Below are 19,322 nucleotides of genomic sequence, written 5' to 3'. Positions count from 1 at the left end.
AGTATTAACACCTTTAGACCTTTAGATCTGTGTCTCTTTTCAGATAACCTCCTTACCTTCACTGATCCGACTTCTGATAAAGGACAGAAAAAACCGGGCCCCCACTCACACAAGATCACACACAAAATTGGACAGAGACAACTGTCCCAAAATCCATTAAAGTCATTGTGGTCAGAAGATCATAAATATCCAAACAAATTGCCCAATATAGCTTAATGTTGTTTATTTTGTATTCAGTTATATTCTTTGTAAGCCTGGCAGCAGTTCACAAATATTGAATTGATATTAAAATCACTAATTAAAAATATCTATCAAATTGTAAGTTACATTTTCCAAAAATTGACAGGCTAGTTTTCCAAAATATAGTTTAGAACATTTTAGAAAAATACAATCATACATAAATAGACTGTTCCTTTGCCTTTAAACAGTAATAACAGCTCAGAATTTTGGCCAAAAAAATGTATGTAGCATCAGGTACAATTAGTAGAAAATAGCCTTATACATAGCTGTGTGCAAATACAGTTTAGACAAGAAAAATAAATTATTGATCATTCATTGTGGTTCTTTCAACTTTGAACTTTGCCTGTGCTCTTTAAAGGGCAACTCCACCCACTTTTCAAGCTCATTTTCATTATCTCCAGCACAATACCAGTGTCACAGATGTGGAAATGGCACATTTCTATATTTAGTAGAAAAAAAATGAGGTAAAAAGTTCCACCTGATGACATCAAAAGTTAAGACAGTTTAAAACAGTGATTTTCAAACACTATGAGATTTGTGTTGACGTTGGGAGCAAGAAAATACCCTCCCTCTGGCTACAAAATCATTACAAGTTTTGAAAATCACAGTTTTTCTTACTTTTAGTCCTACCCTGTGATGTCACAGAGAAGCATTTTTTTTTTTTGGGTATTTCCTCTTTTTAACCACGGATCATAGAAATGCACTGTTTTCATATATGTAGACACTGCCCACTGGGCACACAGTGGTTGAATCAACGTTGTTTCCATGAAATTACATTGAACCAATGTGGAAAAGACGTTGACTTGACATCTGTGCCCAGTGAAGAGTATGGTGCAAGAGATCGTGAATATGAGGTGGAAAAGTGGTGGAATTGCCCTTTAACTCGGTGCTCTAAATGTTCTTTATTACTTTACACTCAGAAAAGTAGTAATAAACATATCTGGAGCCATTTCCCCTTCTGATGCTTTCTTCTTCCAATCTCACATTCTCTCTGTGGCAGTCTGTCTGACCAAACCTCTGTAAAACATCTCAATGTTACTGCCCTGAATTCCAACTGATGCATCCTTCACATCCTCCTCATACCATACTCTCAGCATTGTTGCAAATGGAAATGTTAACATAACCAGTGAAAATGCATCTCCTACACCTATCAAACAGTTTACCAAAATGTACAGTTTTATAAATATAATACATTTCATTCTATTTTAACTGAGCAAACAGAACATATTTATTATTCAAAAAATAAAACTGAATAGGCATGCTTAGCTAACTAGTCACAACAAAAATAAAATATTATATTGATGACATTGAATACAGTAATTAGACTTTCACATGTTTAAGACAATGACTCTCTCTCTACTGTCTTATCCAAAGTAAACTGGAACGTCATGCTAATGTTATGACATTTAGCCAACCATTTACTCTACCTGAATGTATTCAACACACATAACAAGGTGTTATTGCGGAGTAGGTTTCAAGCATTGGGCTGCTTTCACAACCGTGCAAGTTAGTAAGTATGAGGTCCAGTGTTGGTAGGCTAGCTGTGGTGTTGGCTTGGCCAAATTAAAGACGCCAAACTATTAAGGAAACAATTTGACATGCATCAACCAACCTGTGCACACAGTTTAAAAAATAATTCTAACAATTCCTCAACATAATTCTACAAGATGCAACTGCATATTTTCTAATTAAAATCAAACCAAACAAATCACTTTATTCTTATGTATTCTCTTCGTGTGTCAATCTACTGTGTATGTTATATTCATGTGGCAATAAATCAATGTTGGACGCCATATTTCCTACAAAATAGGAAAAAAATAAGAAATTGGAAAGTCATATGCTTCCATTTGAAAATTAACCATTATGCCTTTATTTCACAAAACACTTTAGACTAAAAAATGTTTGCACATTGATCCTTGATTGCACAATAAAAACTGGCAAAATCTATCTGCAAGTGCAAACCACACCCAAAACTACAGTCCTTTGCCTTAAAATCAATCAAATTACAAGCAACCAATTTGGTGCAATATACTGTAGGGTCAGTATACATAAAGTACACTGTGTGAATGACTAGCCATGTTAACAAACTTTATCACTGGCTGTATAGATAGATAGAAATAAAAATGTGTTTTATTGAATCAGTCATAAAATGATTCAATATCCCAAATTTAGCTCTAAATTACTAACATCTTCAAATAAAGTCTACTTTTTTTTATCACAGTGTTGGTTAACTATGTAATCTTATAAGTTTGTGTTATATGTAGCCAGCCTCCAGCCAATAGCTGGTTAGTCAAAAACATCTGTGCCTGTATACTGCTAAGATACTTCAATTGCATATCAATTACTCTCAAATTGGACTATTTAGAAATACAGTGCCTTGCGAAAGTATTCGGCCCCCTTGAACTTTGCGACCTTTTGCCACATTTCAGGCTTCAAACATAAAGATATAAAACTGTATTTGTTTGTGAAGAATCAACAACAAGTGGGACACAATCATGAAGTGGAACGACATTTATTGGATATTTCAAACTTTTTTAACAAATCAAAAACTGAAAAATTGGGCGTGCAAAATTATTCAGCCCCCTTAAGCTAATACTTTGTAGCGCCACCTTTTGCTGCGATTACAGCTGTAAGTCGCTTGGGGTATGTCTCTATCAGTTTTGCACATCGAGAGACTTGACATTTTTTCCCATTCCTCCTTGCAAAACAGCTCGAGCTCAGTGAGGTTGGATGGAGAGCATTTGTGAACAGCAGTTTTCAGGTCTTTCCACAGATTCTCGATTGGATTCAGGTCTGGACTTTGACTTGGCCATTCTAACACCTGGATATGTTTATTTTTGAACCATTCCATTGTAGATTTTGCTTTATGTTTTGGATCATTGTCTTGTTGGAAGACAAATCTCCGTCCCAGTCTCAGGTCTTTTGCAGACTCCATCAGGTTTTCTTCCAGAATGGTCCTGTATTTGGCTCCATCCATCTTCCCATCAATTTTAACCATCTTCCCTGTCCCTGCTGAAGAAAAGCAGGCCCAAACCATGATGCTGCCACCACCACGTTTGACAGTGGGGATGGTGTGTTCAGGGTGATGAGCTGTATTGCTTTTACGCCAAACATAACGTTTTGCATTGTTGCCAAAAAGTTCAATTTTGGTTTCATCTGACCAGAGCACCTTCTTCCACTTGTTTGGAGTGTCTCCCAGGTGGCTTGTGACAAACTTTGAACGACACTTTTTATGGATATCTTTAAGAAATGGCTTTCTTCTTGCCACTCTTCCATAAAGGCCAGATTTGTGCAATATACGACTGATTGTTGTCCTATGGACAGAGTCTCCCACCTCAGCTGTAGATCTCTGCAGTTCATCCAGAGTGATCATGGGCCTCTTGGCTGCATCTCTGATCAGTCTTCTCCTTGTATGAGCTGAAAGTTTAGAGGGACGGCCAGGTCTTGGTAGATTTGCAGTGGTCTGATACTCCTTCCATTTCAATATTATCGCTTGCACAGTGCTCCTTGGGATGTTTAAAGCTTGGGAAATCTTTTTGTATCCAAATCCGGCTTTAAACTTCTTCACAACAGTATCTCGGACCTGCCTGGTGTGTTCCTTGTTCTTCATGATGCTCTCTGCGCTTTTGACGGACCTCTGAGACTATCACAGTGCAGGTGCATTTATACGGAGACTTGATTACACACAGGTGGATTGTATTTATCATCATTAGTCATTTAGGTCAACATTGGATCATTCAGAGATCCTCACTGAACTTCTGGAGAGAGTTTGCTGCACTGAAAGTAAAGGGGCTGAATAATTTTGCACGCCCAATTTTTCAGTTTTTGATTTGTTAAACAAGTTTGAAATATCCAATAAATGTCGTTCCACTTCATGATTGTGTCCCACTTGTTGTTGATTCTTCACAAAAAAATACAGTTTTATATCTTTATGTTTGAAGCCTGAAATGTGGCAAAAGGTCGCAAAGTTCAAGGGGGCCGAATACTTTCGCAAGGCACTGTATGTCCTCACAATAACTGGAATTAATTGTTGCAATTTCTTTCAAATGAACTGATTTGTGTAACATAGGCTTTATGGAAATTTCTTTGAATTTGAAGGATCTTCAAAAAGTTTGAGAAATGCATGGACTAGACTTGAATAATAATAAGATAAATCTTATCTTAATAATTTGTAATACCTAAGGATAAACAGACAAAGCGAAAAAAAATTATGAAAACCTAACAGTTACTAACTAATACATAAAACAGATGCACTTGAAACAGCCCCATGCACAAGCATGTCCTAACATGAGAAGTTAGACAAGGCTTTAGCAGTGGGGAATGGAATAAGACTGGTGAGTGCCACTTCGAAACATGTATGATTTCTTATCGACCAAGTGAATAGTATAGTGAACACTGAGACACACCGAGATGCACTCCCAAGGCAGCAAAGTCTGCCGAAACACATTCCTCTGGCAGCCTTGTGCACTGCATCTCCCCACTAAAACGTCAGATGGTAAAATAGTAAGGCAGCTGTTAGCTTCTGTCAACTAAAAGTGCATCTCTGAACATATCCCCCCTGCCCACCCCCCTCCACATCCCCCCTGTCAGGGCATATGAAGTGGCAACGCACTTGACTGGTAAACAGCTTGGATCAGCAGATTGTTTTTTTGTTGCTTTCCCAATGACTGCTTGCTTCAGCTTTCACAGAACCAAAGCGAGTCACAAATCATCGCCAGCGAAACTGGGCAGCGTCTGGGCCGAATGGTCCTGGTCTCATCTTTCTCCAATGTTTCACACTATTTACAGTCCTCCTTTGCCTGTGTCTGTGCTTGACCGGTGCCATTTTTAAAGGCCGTTGACGCAAATGCAGAGAGTTAGGGACCTATGCCACTAGTTTTGATGAGTTCACTGAAGGGTCAAAACAGTTAGAGGGTTAATAGTTATGTTGAATCACATTCAGGCTTATCTGTATCTTAATGTCATGTAAAACTTGCAATTTACACTTTAAAATGTAATGGGAAAAAACTACTGTGTCACAATGCTCTACAATTCATAACATCTGAATAAATGTTATTAAGCTGACTCTTACCTCAGTTCAGATTCCGTCAGGTTAAAAAATGGATAAAAATTATTGCTAGACCAATATTCAACAGCATTACAAGGGCAACCAGTATTGAGTTAGGACCCTGTGAAGTAGGAAAGACAAAGCTTCAGGAGAACATTTCAATAACAGCATTTGAAAGTTAGCTAGGCATTATCACAGAAAATATGAGACTACCTTTGATGTTTCATACGTTGTTCTGAAATGACACCTTTCTTTCTCTTTGCTTCAGTTTTCCCATTTTCATCATCATACAGTATGAGTTACTTACTGACTCTTCCTCTACGAAATCCGTGGTGATCTCCAAGCTGGCTTGTTTCCTAGTTTCTGCTAGGCTTTTTGGCTTATACGAATCTTGTTTCTTAAGTGTTAGCTCAGGTTTGCTTTCTTTGGCTGCTGACTTTGGCACTCCAGGTTTTGGGGTGGGTGTCCTGTATTGCGCCATAGGTTTTGCGGGCTGTGTCATCTGGGCAAAGGTGGACGGAGTAACATGCTCCTCCTCTACTCCCTCAGGTTCATCTGGGGGGATCTTCACGTCTGCCTTCATGTAGTAGCCGTGGTACTCAGTGTCAGTGTGCAGCTGTCCATTGCCAGGGCTGACGGGGACCGACTCCGCCATCTTGAAAGTTTTCGGTTGGGGAGGCACTTCTTGTCTTACTTCCTGTTTCAACGATGTCTTAGAGACTGCCTTTGTGATGACCGGGGCCTGGCTCTCTGCTGAAGGGGTTTTATTCTCTTTCCCTGGCTTGGGGGTGAGCTTGCTGAAGAGGCTCTTCTTGGGCTCTGGGGCTGGCGCTGGTGGGGGTGTTGGTGGGGGAGAGGGCTGGGGAGTCGCAGTTGGAGAGTGGTCTGGGGTTGTGCCTTTACGGTAGAAATGAGGGCTACTTGAGGAGGACTTCTCTTTCTTCTCCTCTTGGACAATAGGTTCAATAGGTTCATTGAACCTCTGCTTTATATAATCAGGGCCTAGAAAATGGAAGGAAATGGAAGGACATTATTATCATACAGTCTTTAGCTATACTAAGTCCGTGTAAACAGTGATCTAATATATCACAATGTTTGAATTAATGCCATGTGTTTATATCACAATCAACACAAATGTTTTTTTCCCCCTCAACAAGCACTTAGTGCTGAATCCCAATTTCAGATACGGATATAAACATACACCTAAATATTATTTTGTGTTGCTTTTGGTAAATCATAAATTCACATTTATTCACTGTGAGTTATATCATGGTTAGGATGCCTTTTCTGCATCCATGATTTAACATATTTGTTCCTTAATAAGGATCTGACCCTTTTTTTCAATTTCCACCTAGAATGACATACCCAAATCGAACTGCCTGTAGCTTAGGACCTGAAGCAAGGATATGCATATTCTTGATACCATTTGAAAGGAAACACCTTGGAGTTTGTGGAAATGTGAAATTAATGTAGGAGAATATAACACATTAGATCTGGTAAAAGATAAGACAAAGAAAAAAAACACGTTTTTTGTGGGGGTGGGTTGTACCATCATCTTTGAAATGCAAGGGAAAGGCCAGCCCAGGTGCAATTTAGATTTTGGCCACTAGATGACAGCAGTGTATGTGCAAAGTTTATACAGATCCAATGAACCATTGCATTTCTGTTCAAAATGTTGTATCAAGACTGTCCAAATGTGCCTAATTGGTTTATTAATACATTGTCAAGTTCATGATTGTGCACTCTCCTCAAACAATAGCATTGTATTATTTCACTGTAATAGCTACTGTAAATTGGACAGTGCAGTTAGATTAACAACAATTTAATCTTTCTGCCCATATCAGATATGTCTATGTCCTGGGAATGTTTTTTGTTACTTACAACCTCATGCTAATCACATTAGCCTATGTTAGCTCAACTGTCCCACGGGGGGGACACCGATCCTGCAGAGGTTAATGAAGTTTCAAAGCTGTCCCAGTTGGTTTATTATTAAAGGTTGGAAGGATTCTCGACATTCTCCTGACCACTGGTGAGGCCAACACTGTCACACAGCTGACACAAGTGGAGTTCGCAAGCCAACAAAGTTGATACCTTTCTGACGCAAGCAGTGTTATCAAATGGAATCGTTGTTCATAATATTTATTATACTATTAATAGCATCAAAGTGCTATGATCCCTTACTAAATCTCTACATCCTCAGCAGTTGTTCATGAAAAGCCAATCAAATCACAAAGATAAATCATTGTTAATAAGACATTTATATGGCATTAACAAACAGTAATAAGAAATTATTGAAATAAAAGAGAACAGCGCACATGAAAAAATACTATAGTAGGAATGCTATAGTATTCACTGTAGTGTTTTTTTGCTGGCTTTACTGTAGTAGTCACTGTAGTGTTTACAGAATACTATAGTATAAATACTGTAGTAAAAAAAAGTAGCAGTATATAATATAGTAATTTCTGTAGTGTTTTTGCGGACTGTAATATACTGTAGTTTTTACTCTTCTGTTTTTGTGGACTGTAGTATTTAGTGTAGTGTTCTTGCGGACTGTAGTATACTTTACTATTTACTGTAGTGTTTTGGGGGACATTACTGTATTTACTAAAGTGTTTTTGATTGATCATCTTGGGGGGCTTTCTCCTTGAGGAAACCTACTGGAGAAATACTAAAGGAGCACATTTTGTAGGTAGGTAGGACTGGAGTCTGAACGGAGAGTTTTCTATAACCATAGGGAACACAACATGTGGTGTATACGTGGCATGTAAGTTTCTCACTTATGGGTGGCACAAATTGGGATATTGGGAGGGGAAAGGGCAGGGTATATGCAAAGGAAATACTGTACTATTTACTACAGTAAAAAAAACAGTGTAGTGATTTTGCTGATATTTCTTTAGTATTTACTACAGTTTTTCTGAGGGGGATAATACTGTAGTATTTACTATTGTATTCTACAGTATACTACAAAATTCTATACTAAATATTACACATGATCGAGGGATACTACAGTGTGTAGTATAGTATTCAACAGTATAGTACAGTTTACTACAGAATTCTATAGTAAGTATTCTAGTATGCTATAGTAAGCTGTGAGCTTGCAAGCTGGCTGGCTATGGAACATGATTATTAATAGTCGGTGATATACACTATCCTGGTGTCAGGTCAAGTGTATAAGGTTTAAAGAGCCTATATGGTCCAGACCTGAGCAAGACCATGTGGTAAAAAGAGGAATGCCCAGCGATGACATAAGATCACAAACCTACATGCATACAGGAGTTAAACATGCATGAGACCGTAACACGAACACTACAGTCTCTGATCACACTGAAGAACGACCCTCTTACAAAACTAAGCAGGCTGACAAAAGCTGAATTATTTTGGGGGGGTTTTGTACAAGAATATGCTGTGCCGTACAATGTAGACATTCAGCCAGATCCAAAATTATTGGCACCCTTGATGAATATGAACATTTAGAAATTATATTATTTTATTTTACAATTGCTCAGAGAAATAGATTTTGTTTAACAAGTCATTTTAAAAAATCTTTAAAAGATAGGGGTCAAAATTATTGCCATCCCTGTTTTCAATACCCTCCCCTTGTGAGGATAGCTACACTGAGACCTTTTCTTAAATGTTTTATGAGATTGAAGAACACATTGGAAGGGATCTTAAATCAAATCAAATCAAATTTATTTATATAGCCCTTCGTACATCAGCTGATATCTCAAAGTGCTGTACAGAAACCCAGCCTAAAACCCCAAACAGCAAGCAATGCAGGTGTAGAAGACCATTCTTCCATACAGAATCTTTCCAGATCCTTGATATCCTGTGTCTGTGCTTATGAACTGCCCTCTTCAATTCAAACCACAGGGTTTCAATGGGGTTCAAGTCCCGAGACTGAGATGCAAAATGTTGATTTTGTGGTCAGTTAACAATTTTGATTTGTGCTTAAGGTTATCGTCTTGCTAGAAGTACCACTTGTGGCCAAGTTTCAGCCTCCTGGCAGAGGCAACCAGGTTTTTGGTTAAAATGTCCTGGTTCTTGGTAGAGTTCATGACCCCGTTGACCTTAACATGGGCCCCGAGACCAGAGGCAGCAAAATAGCCCAATAACATCAAAGATCTACCACCATATTTGACCGTAGGTATAAGGGACTTTACTGCATATGCTTCTGTTTTTCAACACCAAACACACCACTGGTATGTGTGGCCAAAGAGCTCTATTTTCATGTCATCTGAGCATTGCACCAGTTCCAAGTGCCATGCAGTTTACCTCCAGGCGGTGCTATGGTCAGATGACATAAAAATAGAGCTCTTTGGCCACACACACCAGTGGTGGATTTGGGGATATCAAGGCTCTGCAAAGATTCTGTATGGAGGAATGGCCTAAGATCCCTCCCAATGTGTTCTCCAATCTGATAAAACATTTTAGAGAAAGGCTCAGTGTTGTTATCCTTGCAGGGGGAGGGTGCTGGGAGTATTGAAAACAGAGGTGCCAATCATTGTTAACCCTATCTTTTGTAGATTTAAATAAATTACCTTAGAAACAAAATCTCTTTCTCTGAGTAATTGTATGAGAATAAAATAATATAATTTCCCTTTTTCTTATACAGTACTTTATAGTTCAGAATTATTTTCTTATTTATTTATTTTATACAGTCTTTTTTAGTATTTTTTGCTTAAGGGGGACAATAATTATGGACCTGACTGTACATCGATGCTGCAGAAACAGGTTCACTGTAATATAAAATATTGTACTCATAAATATGTGACACTTGTTATCCCAAAAAACACTGACCTTGTATTTTTCTGAGGATGAAAAAGACCCCAAGGTAAATTATGCTAATTATATTCCTCCCTAAACCGATTTTCATTTACATTTGGTACATTTGCATATACATCTGCCCCAGACTGAAAATAAAGAAAAACACACAACCCAGACACAAAAGGCATTGGACAAAGGCGATTATAACAAGGGGCTGTGAGATAAATAGATGCTGTGGTCTGGTTGGGTAGGTTGGGTACGTTGGTTTACCTGGCTGATGGAAGTTGGGAGACAGTTCCCTGGCCACTGCCCTGGCGATGTCTGAGTCCTGACTGGCTGACTGACCGGCCTGGTCAGCAGCATCACCTTTAGTCCTGGCGTGAGCCGTTCTGGATGAAGGCAAAGCAGAATTATAGCCGGTTAGACTTGGAAGGGTACATACCTGGGTTCAAATACAATTGGTTTACTTTTAAATACTTTTAGCATTTGTTTGAGCATGTTGATTGAGAGTCCAAGAGCGACAGAGTTTACACTTTTGGGACTGTTCCATTGGTTTTATTTCTCCAGACAAGCCCAATCAGACACAGCTAAATTATACAAAATATATCTAATACTACTTGAAGCCAGGTCTGGGAGGGTGAAGCACTACATGGCTCTGGGCCTTCCAGATAGACACTGTCTTTAGTGTCTTATAGGGTTGAGACTGGAGAGCTCAGTGGTGCTACAGTGTTGCCAATAAATATTGTTGGAGCCAAAGGTTTTTCCAACATTAAATAATATTAGAAGTAGAGAATTAACTAATAAAATAGTATGGTTATCGTGCAGTTTCATGCTCTTAGCAGTAAAATGCATGTTGCAAACATTAAATGGCTTGACATGCATATCCACTGTGTGATATTCAATAGAAGGCATTGTGTCATTCATCACAACCATCATTTTTGTCATTTCTGATGAAACTTTTTTTCAAGTTAGATATTTGTGTTGCATTTACTTCCTTTCGCTCAAGTAAAATTGTTTTCAAAACAAACTATTTACATGCATTAACATACAGAATACCATGATATACTTCTTGATACTTATCAAGATGTACAGTATTTCAATGGCACAAGATTAATTCAATAGTGTTTCTTTATAAACAGTTCAATAAGAGGTAGTTGGTTTTACAACTGTCTGTATGAGTGTCATTCAGGGCCTCTGAATACAGAGGAGTACAGGAGGATTTACATGGTGTCTCTTGAAATGAATGTATCCTTTCAAAAACTTTAAGAAAGCCTTAACTTTTCAAATGAAGGTGGATAAAAGAGAGTGTTTGAAACCGATTAAGCTGACAAGGGCAAAACACGTGGTCCTTGTCTGCAATTGAATAAAACGTATGCTTTTTCAACCTTAATTTGAAGTGTGGACGTTCTCTTTTTTTCAACGACTGACTATGCAGTTGCATTTTAACAACTTTAGGGGGCACATGACTACAGAAGCTTACATTGTGCATTGAGGAAAGTCTTCATTATGTGCAATTGGCTTTGCCTCATGTAGACATCTGACAGTTTCGCAGTCAGTGAATCACTGTGAACCATGTGAACTCCATATGCATATAGTGCAGATGTGCTGTTGAATGAATCATGCCATTAATCTGTTATAGAGGAGTACAGGAGGATTTCACAAATATTTGATTGAGTCATCGTGCCCATGGGCTCACATAGCTACAGTACTGTACAATGAGGAGTACAACAAGTTATACTTATATCATCATACAATTTCATGTAGGCTTCCCGAAAGCTTTCAAACCTGGGGCCATAGGCTACACCAAATCACATGGCTCGGGGAGAAAAGAGAGCGAGCGAGGGCACATTTTAAAAAGGCGACTTGAACCAAGTTTAAGAAGCTTAAATGGGAGCTTGTTAGCAAGTCTAGGAGAGCTCGGAGGGAAGATGAGCAATAAACCACCTACCCAACACCTATTCCCAGCCAGATAGACTGACTGAGTAATCCACCAGATGAAAGTGGATGGTGGGACAGAGAAGTATCAGCTCAGCTGCTGCTGCTAGGCTGTATTCCTGTCAGGTGTTGATAAGCCAAGTCCTGCCTTGCCTTATTTAGTCAGAGCTCAGTGCTGACTGACACACTAGAGGCTGATGGCTTTACATGTGAGGAGAGCAGAGCTAGCACACACCGTCCGGTCTGGTCTAGGAACTGCTTGCTCTCCTTCGTCTCTCCCTCTTTCTCTCTCTCTCTCCCCCTCCCTCTCTCATTCGCTCCCCTGGGCTTCCACCCAGATGACGGGAAAAGTGACGCAAGCCGAACCCGGTCCGCACGTTCCAAAGCTCTTACCACACTTATCAACTCAGCCACATAACAGTCTTCAAAGGCAGAGGCCTTCATTTTAGACATTCTGCCGCTGCAGGGACATATTTCTATTTCATGACAGGAGGAGTTGCTGTGATGGTGAGCCTAGATATGAGAGCCCTCATTAAAATGTATACAGATGCCAGAAAATCAGGATAAAGAACATGCTAATGATGGTTTCTCATTCAAGAAGATTACAAGGAAAGGGGGATGGGTGGGCATGATTTGGCAATGAAGTGACTATTTTGATACTGTAAACAGATAGGGGGTGGGTGTTTCATATGGTAGTATATCTCTGTGCATTGCATTCCAAGGACAATAGCCCAGTTTAATGAATATTATTGTTTAATGAAGTGTTGAAAGAAGTGATAGGCTACTAACAATATGGTTGCAATTTTTTCTCTCTTGAGTCTTTATTTCTGATTCAACTTTAACTTTATTTTTATTAAGTCCAACCCATGTCATAAGGACTTCATAGACCATGGCTTTGTACTTCATATTAGCTATCTCACATGTTCTAACATGAACCAGATATATTACTTGGCTGGCTCAAGTTGATGTGGGTGTCTAAGAGAACTACCACTTCAAAAGTTCAACAGCTTTCTCCTTGCTATTCCATGCCCTGGTAAATTACTCATTGTCACCCCTTGCTTTTGAAAAGGCAGTAGGCACAGAATGTAGGCCTGAGACGAGGAGAACAATATTTTCTATGTAGTTTTCCAGCCAAGAGCTCGACTTCGTTCAACAAGCAGCTGTGTATGGTTTCGGTGTTCCACCTGATCGCAATCAAATGTATTTCAGACGAGCCAGATTTCCATGCTTATAATACACACTCAGTATTCTGGTCTGAGAGATCGTTTTTAAGACTGAGCTATCTCTGAGATTTATGTCTTGAATACGTTTAAACAAGAGCATGTGGCTCAATCAACTATGAACACTGATTAATAACCTAATTCTTTATAGAACTCTTGCAATTGTCCCTCACCTGCCAATATTCACAAAACTCATGTGTCACAGGGTCACACCCTCACAATGATGTGAACAATATGGTTGTACCATGATTTGTCTTGATTTGATCCTCACTATTTGGATCACTACAGTGTGTATCAAATTGTTCCACTGTCTGAATTTACAACGTACTGAAGTTCATCATCTGAACTTTAAGTCTGTAACATGTGTTACGTGTGCCACATGTATGTGCAAAACATGTTCTACTGTGTGTGTCTGTGTGTGTCTGTGTGTGTGTGTGTGTGTGTGTGTGTGTGTGTGTGTGTGTTTGTGTGTGTGTGTGTGTGTGTGTGTGAGAAAGTGAAAGATGGAGAGAGCGTTGGAGAAAGTTGGAGAATGTTGGAGAGAGGTAGGATAAGGTGACACCAATAAAAACCTGACCCTAGTTGAGAATCCCAACCTGTCAGCCATTCAACCTAACCTAATCAGCAGACCTGAACTGGAAGCCCACGTAGCAGTAGGATCCATCACCACCACCACCACAACATGCCCTGCGTCCGAAATGGCACCCTATTCCGAAAATAGTGCACTACTTTTGAACAGGGCCCTTAAAGCAAAGGGTCAAAAGCAGTCCACTGCATAGGAAATAGGGTGTCATTTCAGACGCAAGCATGCACATTGAGAAAATGATTACCTTGAAGTGGCTATTTCTACTTTTGTTTTGGCAATAGCTGCTGCCCGTATGGCTCCTTCCACAGCCCGATCCACTTTCTGTTTAGTTTTGGTGTTTTTGAGAGGAATGAGCTGTTTCTTGATGCCTCGCGCCAACACATTGTTTTTATATTTCCCCTCTTCTTTGGTGCCATCTGGGAACATTGTGCATCCGTAGCCGTGGCGTTTATTGTTCATCCACTCTCCCTCATACTTCATCCCGTTGGTGCGCTCACTGACACCAAAGCCGTTCCGCTTGTCGTTCTTCCACTCCCCCATGTAGGACTCAGTGGTGGTGGCATCTACATTGTCCTCCAGGGGCATGTACTCATCAACTCCATCTCCGAAGCTGATGGTGGAATTGGCATCACTGGAGCTGATTCGGCTGATGGAGCTGGCGGCATCGCTGCGGGCGGAGCTGCGTTTGCTTGATATGGACGACCTGGAGTCAGACTTTCTGAGGTTTCTTAGGCTGCCGAACAGGGACCCTCTTCGGAACAGGCCTTTTTTCTTCTCACCTTCGCCTTCGCTGTGGAAGTTGAGAACAAAGCCTCCTCTGGTGCCGGCAAGGCTGTCTGACAGGTCGAGGTTGGCATGGAGGACGGTGCCGTTGCTCTGTTCGCTGCGGAGCGAGGCCAGCGAGGTTCGAAGAGGTGAGCGAATAACCGTAGCCATCCCGTAAGGTACACTTTGCCGCACACCATAACCGTGTCGCATTCCTCCTGTCCACTGCCCCTGGTACGTACCTGTTAGGACAAGAAATTGCTCAAATTAATACAAAGGTTAAGAAAATCTTGAACACACATTTTTGTCATGATGACAAAATAACCATTTGGGGTACAAAATTAGAATATTACAGTTGATTAGAATCTCTTTACACTAGCCCAATGTCAATTCAAGCCATTGAAGTGGAAACATCTTTAAAAGTACATAATATCCTTATTATATTGGAAACTTTTCATTGAATGGGTTGAAATCATATACAATATCTAATCTCACCCAGGTACTGTGATTCTGCTGTCAGTCAGACAGACCTGTATGTATTTCTAACCACATTCAAGATACCACGTCCATGACGAGATTCATTTTTCAGTATTTGTTTATATCGTGATTTACTATCACTTCATCATTTGCTATTCATATACTCTTGGCGTTATGCCAAACCAGGCAGTCTTTATGGCAGTAGACATAGTCGAAAAGCATAGGCTACCACTGGTACATAATTAAAGTTAGTGGCCTTCTCTTGTCATTGTAAAGACATGTGCTCCAATGTTTGTTAAGGTTTTGGAAAGTTGGCAAGGATCAGGGCCGGCCCTAGCCTTTTGGGGGCCCTAAGCGAGGTTTGTTTGGGAATTCCGATTTTGCCATTTTAAAGCTAATTTCATGCAATTTTATACATTTGACATGACTTCAACGTTCAACGTCTAGTTTTTATTTACATTTGTTGAGTTGTCAACTAATGTGAATTCAATGTGTAATCAACAACAAATGTCTCCATGTCATTGGATTTACGTTAAAAGTTAAGTGAAAAAAATATGATATGCCCTTATGTTGATGACTTTTTGCAAATACAATCAGTTTCCCATGTTGTTTCAACGTCATCACATAGATTTTGGGGGGTTGAAATGATGTGGAAGTAACATTGGTTCAAACAGTTTTTGCCCAGTGGGTTATGGCATGTTAATATGATATCTGAGTGAGAATGACTAACAAAATCAAAGGGGAAATATTTCATTTTTGTGGATGTGGGCCCCCTAGCGGCCGGAGGCCCAAAGCGACTGCTTATGTCGCTTATGCCTGAAGCCGGCCCTGGCAAGGATGAAGGCATTACTATGGAGTATCCTTATCTATGATTAGATAGGGCCTAGTGAGGTTACAACAAGTGCAGTGGTCCAAATATGTTAGCCTACTTTTCAAAGATGAGCTCCCACCCAGTAACAACCTGTCCTGAAACAGGCTGTGGCATGAAGGAGGGCCTGGGAACTTTAGGCTATGGCCACTCATTCTACGGCCCAATCCCAAATTAGCCACTAGACCCTATGCCCTATGCACTTGTGGAGATCTGATACACTTTGATTGGTATAAGCAATATAGTGAAACTTCCACCTAGCCTATCAGAGGGAAAGTTAGCGCTATTATGATATTGCTTACACCTTTCAAATCCTCTCAGATCTCCACAAGTGCATAGGGCATTGAGGTTAATTTGGCTTTCCTTATGCTCCTGCACACAAGATCCATTGGAAAGCCTGCAGTTTGGCAAAAGTCACTAATTTCATACAACGAAAAGGTGGAAGTTAATTCTAAAAGAAAACAATCCTGCCACACTCTTAACAGTAATGTTGAACCCCACAGTAACACTGACTGACCTTACATCATCACAACTTCAGTTGACACTCCAACTGTGTTTTTGTCATTCAGATATTTGTTTGAAGGGGGAAGTGCAAAATGCCAAGAAACCACACATCACAGCCTTCCCAACATTTCAGCAGCTACAGGGGGTCTACAATTCTAAATACATACTGCATTCTGGTGTGCACTCAAAGCGATATGCCACTGTCCATCATTATTGCTTCCAAAGAGAAGAATGTGCTATTTTAAAGAGGTAAGTAACTTGAGACATTGGTAAGTTTGTCAGTCAAGCCAAACACAACTCCATTTGTCTTACTATGTGAAATAAATCAGCCTAAATACAAATAAGTTACTGAACAAAATCAATCTTAACACATTTGGAGGATAGATTAGGGCACTTTTGAAAGGCTTCATGTCAGTGACTAGTATTTATATTTTGTTGAGTGACACTGTCCCACTGATTCCTAAACTGACTGATCCTATTATGACTACTTTTTACCTGCCTACCTACCTGCCTGCCTGCCTTAACTTCTTGCTCCTGCCAAACGCTACGCCACGCCCACAAACTTTAGTTTTCTCCGCAATGAAGTACAGCATGTAGCAAAGGATAAAGCAGCTAAATAATTCATTTTGAGTTGTCAGGCAAAACGTTCACTGCTTCAGATTGTCAGGTTCACAAACGGTGTTTTTTTGCTTTATAAATTGAACCCGTGAGTGATATGAGAGTACTAGACGACTCAAAGCACAAAAGAAAGCACTCGAAGCCATGCTTGCTCAGGGGGAACTGGCTAATACCGTTTGCTCAGGTTTTGTTGGGTCTGGCCCTCAGACAATGCTCACTTTATCTTCTGCAAATCGAATTATTATGTTGTTATTTGTGTATTATGCTACTGTATCTATTGACTATCACACTGCATGAAGTAAGATATTGTGGTGTGTTTAATTATCAACTAATGTCTCTTGACTTTCCTACAATCCATTATTGCTTTCACCTGTAATCAATAAATACAACTCTATCAATCGATGCTATGAATCAGCAAAAAGTAGATTTCTCTCTCTGGAATAGATATAACCTACAAGTTACATGCAACTGTGTGTGTATGACTATGCTTGTGTGCCCTGGCACAGCCTAGTCTCAAAGACTAGACATAACATAGTAAATGTAAATTCAGAACACAGTCAAATTACTATGATAATGTACATTTGGTATGGTTACTTAGTTGGGTGATTGGTTGTTTGGGGTGGATGGGTGGCTGTATAATGTGAACAAGTTCAAATCTCATCACGGACAATTTTTGCTAATTAGCAACTTTTTAACTACTTACTACTTTTGAGTTACTTTGCAACTACTTAGCATATAGCTAATCCTTCCCCTAACCTTAACCCGTTTAGCTAATCGTACCCTAACCTTATAACCTAAGTCCTAAACTTAACCTTAACCCTAACCCCTAGCCTAACTAGAGTTAGCCAGCTAGCTAACGTTAGCCACCGAGCTTGAATTAGTGACATATACATTTAGCAAATGTATAACATATAATGAATTTTGCAAATTCGTAACATATTGTATGTTTTGCAAATCAAAACATTTAATACAAATTGTCATTCGTAACATATCATACGAAATGGGGTCTCTCGGATTTTAAGTACAGAATAATATGAAATGCTCCGAGACCAGGTTGCCTGACATTACAACTTCATGACCACCTGCGCCTACAACACAATCTTTGAAAACAACAACTCTAAAACGACTTTATATAGAAACTACTGTACGCTAAATTCCATACTGCAACAAATGAACAAAGATCAATAGTTGTCTATAGATCTGTCCTGGGTAAAAAGCACTTTGATTTTCAAGTGTGTCTGAGTGATATTTTTATTTTTAGCCATGACCTCTATGGGAGTATGCCTTCAACGTTAGGTTATGAAAGAGCTCAGCGCAGACTGAACAGTACAGTCCTATATCAATAGAGTTCAGTGGTGTGGCACTGGCTATAGTTCAGGCAGGCTTCTCTACTCTAATCTTTTGCAATTAATGGAAATAGTTAACTCTTATACTACAACTGTACTATAAATATACAACGAAACACTTGTGGAAACATGTGCCCCCTGCTACACTGTAACAAGTGAGACTGCCTTATATGTAGCCTACTAACCACAAACTGTTACTGACACGCTTACCTCCATCACCATACGTTTCAACTCCATATCCATCTTGCAGACCGTTACTCCATGTCCCATCGTATCTAGCAGGCGTGTGGAGACTTTGCCGGACCCCGTATCGACCTTTAAATCCATGAGTCCATTCACCACGATAAATCCATTTTCCCTTCGATTCCACACCGAATCCGTGTCGTTTCCCCTGTGCCCAGTAACCCTGATACACGTTTCCACTGGGCCAGGTGTACACCCCCACTACCTCAAAACCATTATTCCAGGACCCGGAGTATTCTCCTTGGCCCTTGGGCCCGGTACAGACGCCATGCCCATGGGCTTTTCCATCCTCCCAGCCACCGCAATATGTGCCACCATCGTCAAAATCGAACCGTCCGCCCGTCATTCAGATTATGAGGGGAGAAGAACGAGTCGTGGTAGCCCCCGGATATTGTGCTGTCTGTCCCTCGCTAATCCAGAGCGTATTTTAAACGGAAAGTAGCAGCACTGAAGCGAGAGTCCGGTAGATAGTGTGGTGTTGTGGTTGCAAGCAGAGATGAATTATTGTCACTGTGTGGATTTGTGGTGGTCGGCTAAAGCGGTACGTGGGAAGAAGAGAGAGAGCGCCACTACCGCTGCCAGAATCGCTCCTGGTTTATTTTATGATGATCTCTCCTCCCTCTCTCACAGCAGAGAGATAGAGAGAGAGAGAGAGAGAGAGAGATAGATAGAGTGGTTGGGGGGAGGGGGGGGGGGGGGTAATGACATG

General features: G+C 40.1%; 1 protein-coding gene and 1 non-coding gene across 4 annotated transcripts; both read right to left on the bottom strand.

The window, feature by feature from the left end:
• Positions 1-208: 208 nt before the first annotated feature.
• LOC110508689 (junctophilin-1) lies at positions 209-19,291 on the bottom strand. 3 transcript variants are annotated; one of them, XM_021589408.3, is made up of 6 exons: positions 18,581-19,291; positions 14,037-14,799; positions 10,322-10,440; positions 5,595-6,289; positions 5,312-5,408; positions 209-1,257 (listed from the first exon to the last, which is right to left on the bottom strand). In XM_021589408.3, exons 1-5 carry the CDS (start codon positions 18,957-18,959, stop codon positions 5,328-5,330), a joined length of 2,037 nt encoding a protein of 678 aa, XP_021445083.2. In that variant the 5' UTR covers positions 18,960-19,291; the 3' UTR covers positions 209-1,257; positions 5,312-5,327. The 3 variants fall into 3 exon arrangements, with proteins under 3 accessions (XP_021445083.2, XP_021445082.2, XP_090081733.1); XM_021589407.3 differs by lacking the exon at positions 209-1,257 and adding an exon at positions 4,602-5,130 and having other exon boundaries at positions 18,581-19,264; XM_090225607.1 differs by lacking the exon at positions 209-1,257 and having other exon boundaries at positions 5,354-6,289; positions 18,581-19,264.
• LOC118944897 (U7 small nuclear RNA) lies at positions 7,919-7,971 on the bottom strand. Its single transcript, XR_005040302.1, has one exon. It is a non-coding gene; the product is annotated as a U7 small nuclear RNA (small nuclear RNA).
• Positions 19,292-19,322: the final 31 nt, after the last annotated feature.

The sequence above is a fragment of the Oncorhynchus mykiss genome, chromosome 28 (genome assembly GCF_057628025.1).
Source record: "Oncorhynchus mykiss isolate SJ-2025 chromosome 28, ASM5762802v1, whole genome shotgun sequence".
Taxonomy (NCBI): Eukaryota; Metazoa; Chordata; class Actinopteri; order Salmoniformes; family Salmonidae; genus Oncorhynchus; species Oncorhynchus mykiss.
This window is presented reverse-complemented; position numbering and strand designations above follow the sequence as displayed.

Excerpts from the sequence above, each read along its gene's own strand:
- LOC110508689 (XM_090225607.1), bottom strand. The coding sequence starts at position 18,959 with ATGACGGGCGGACGGTTCGATTTTGACGATGGTGGCACATATTGCGGT. Across the intron at positions 14,800-18,580 it reads TGAAACGTATGGTGATGGAG|GTACGTACCAGGGGCAGTGG; the intron begins GTAAGCGTGTCA and ends TTGTCCTAACAG. Across the intron at positions 6,290-10,321 it reads TCCCAACTTCCATCAGCCAG|GCCCTGATTATATAAAGCAG; the intron begins GTAAACCAACGT and ends TCCATTTTCTAG.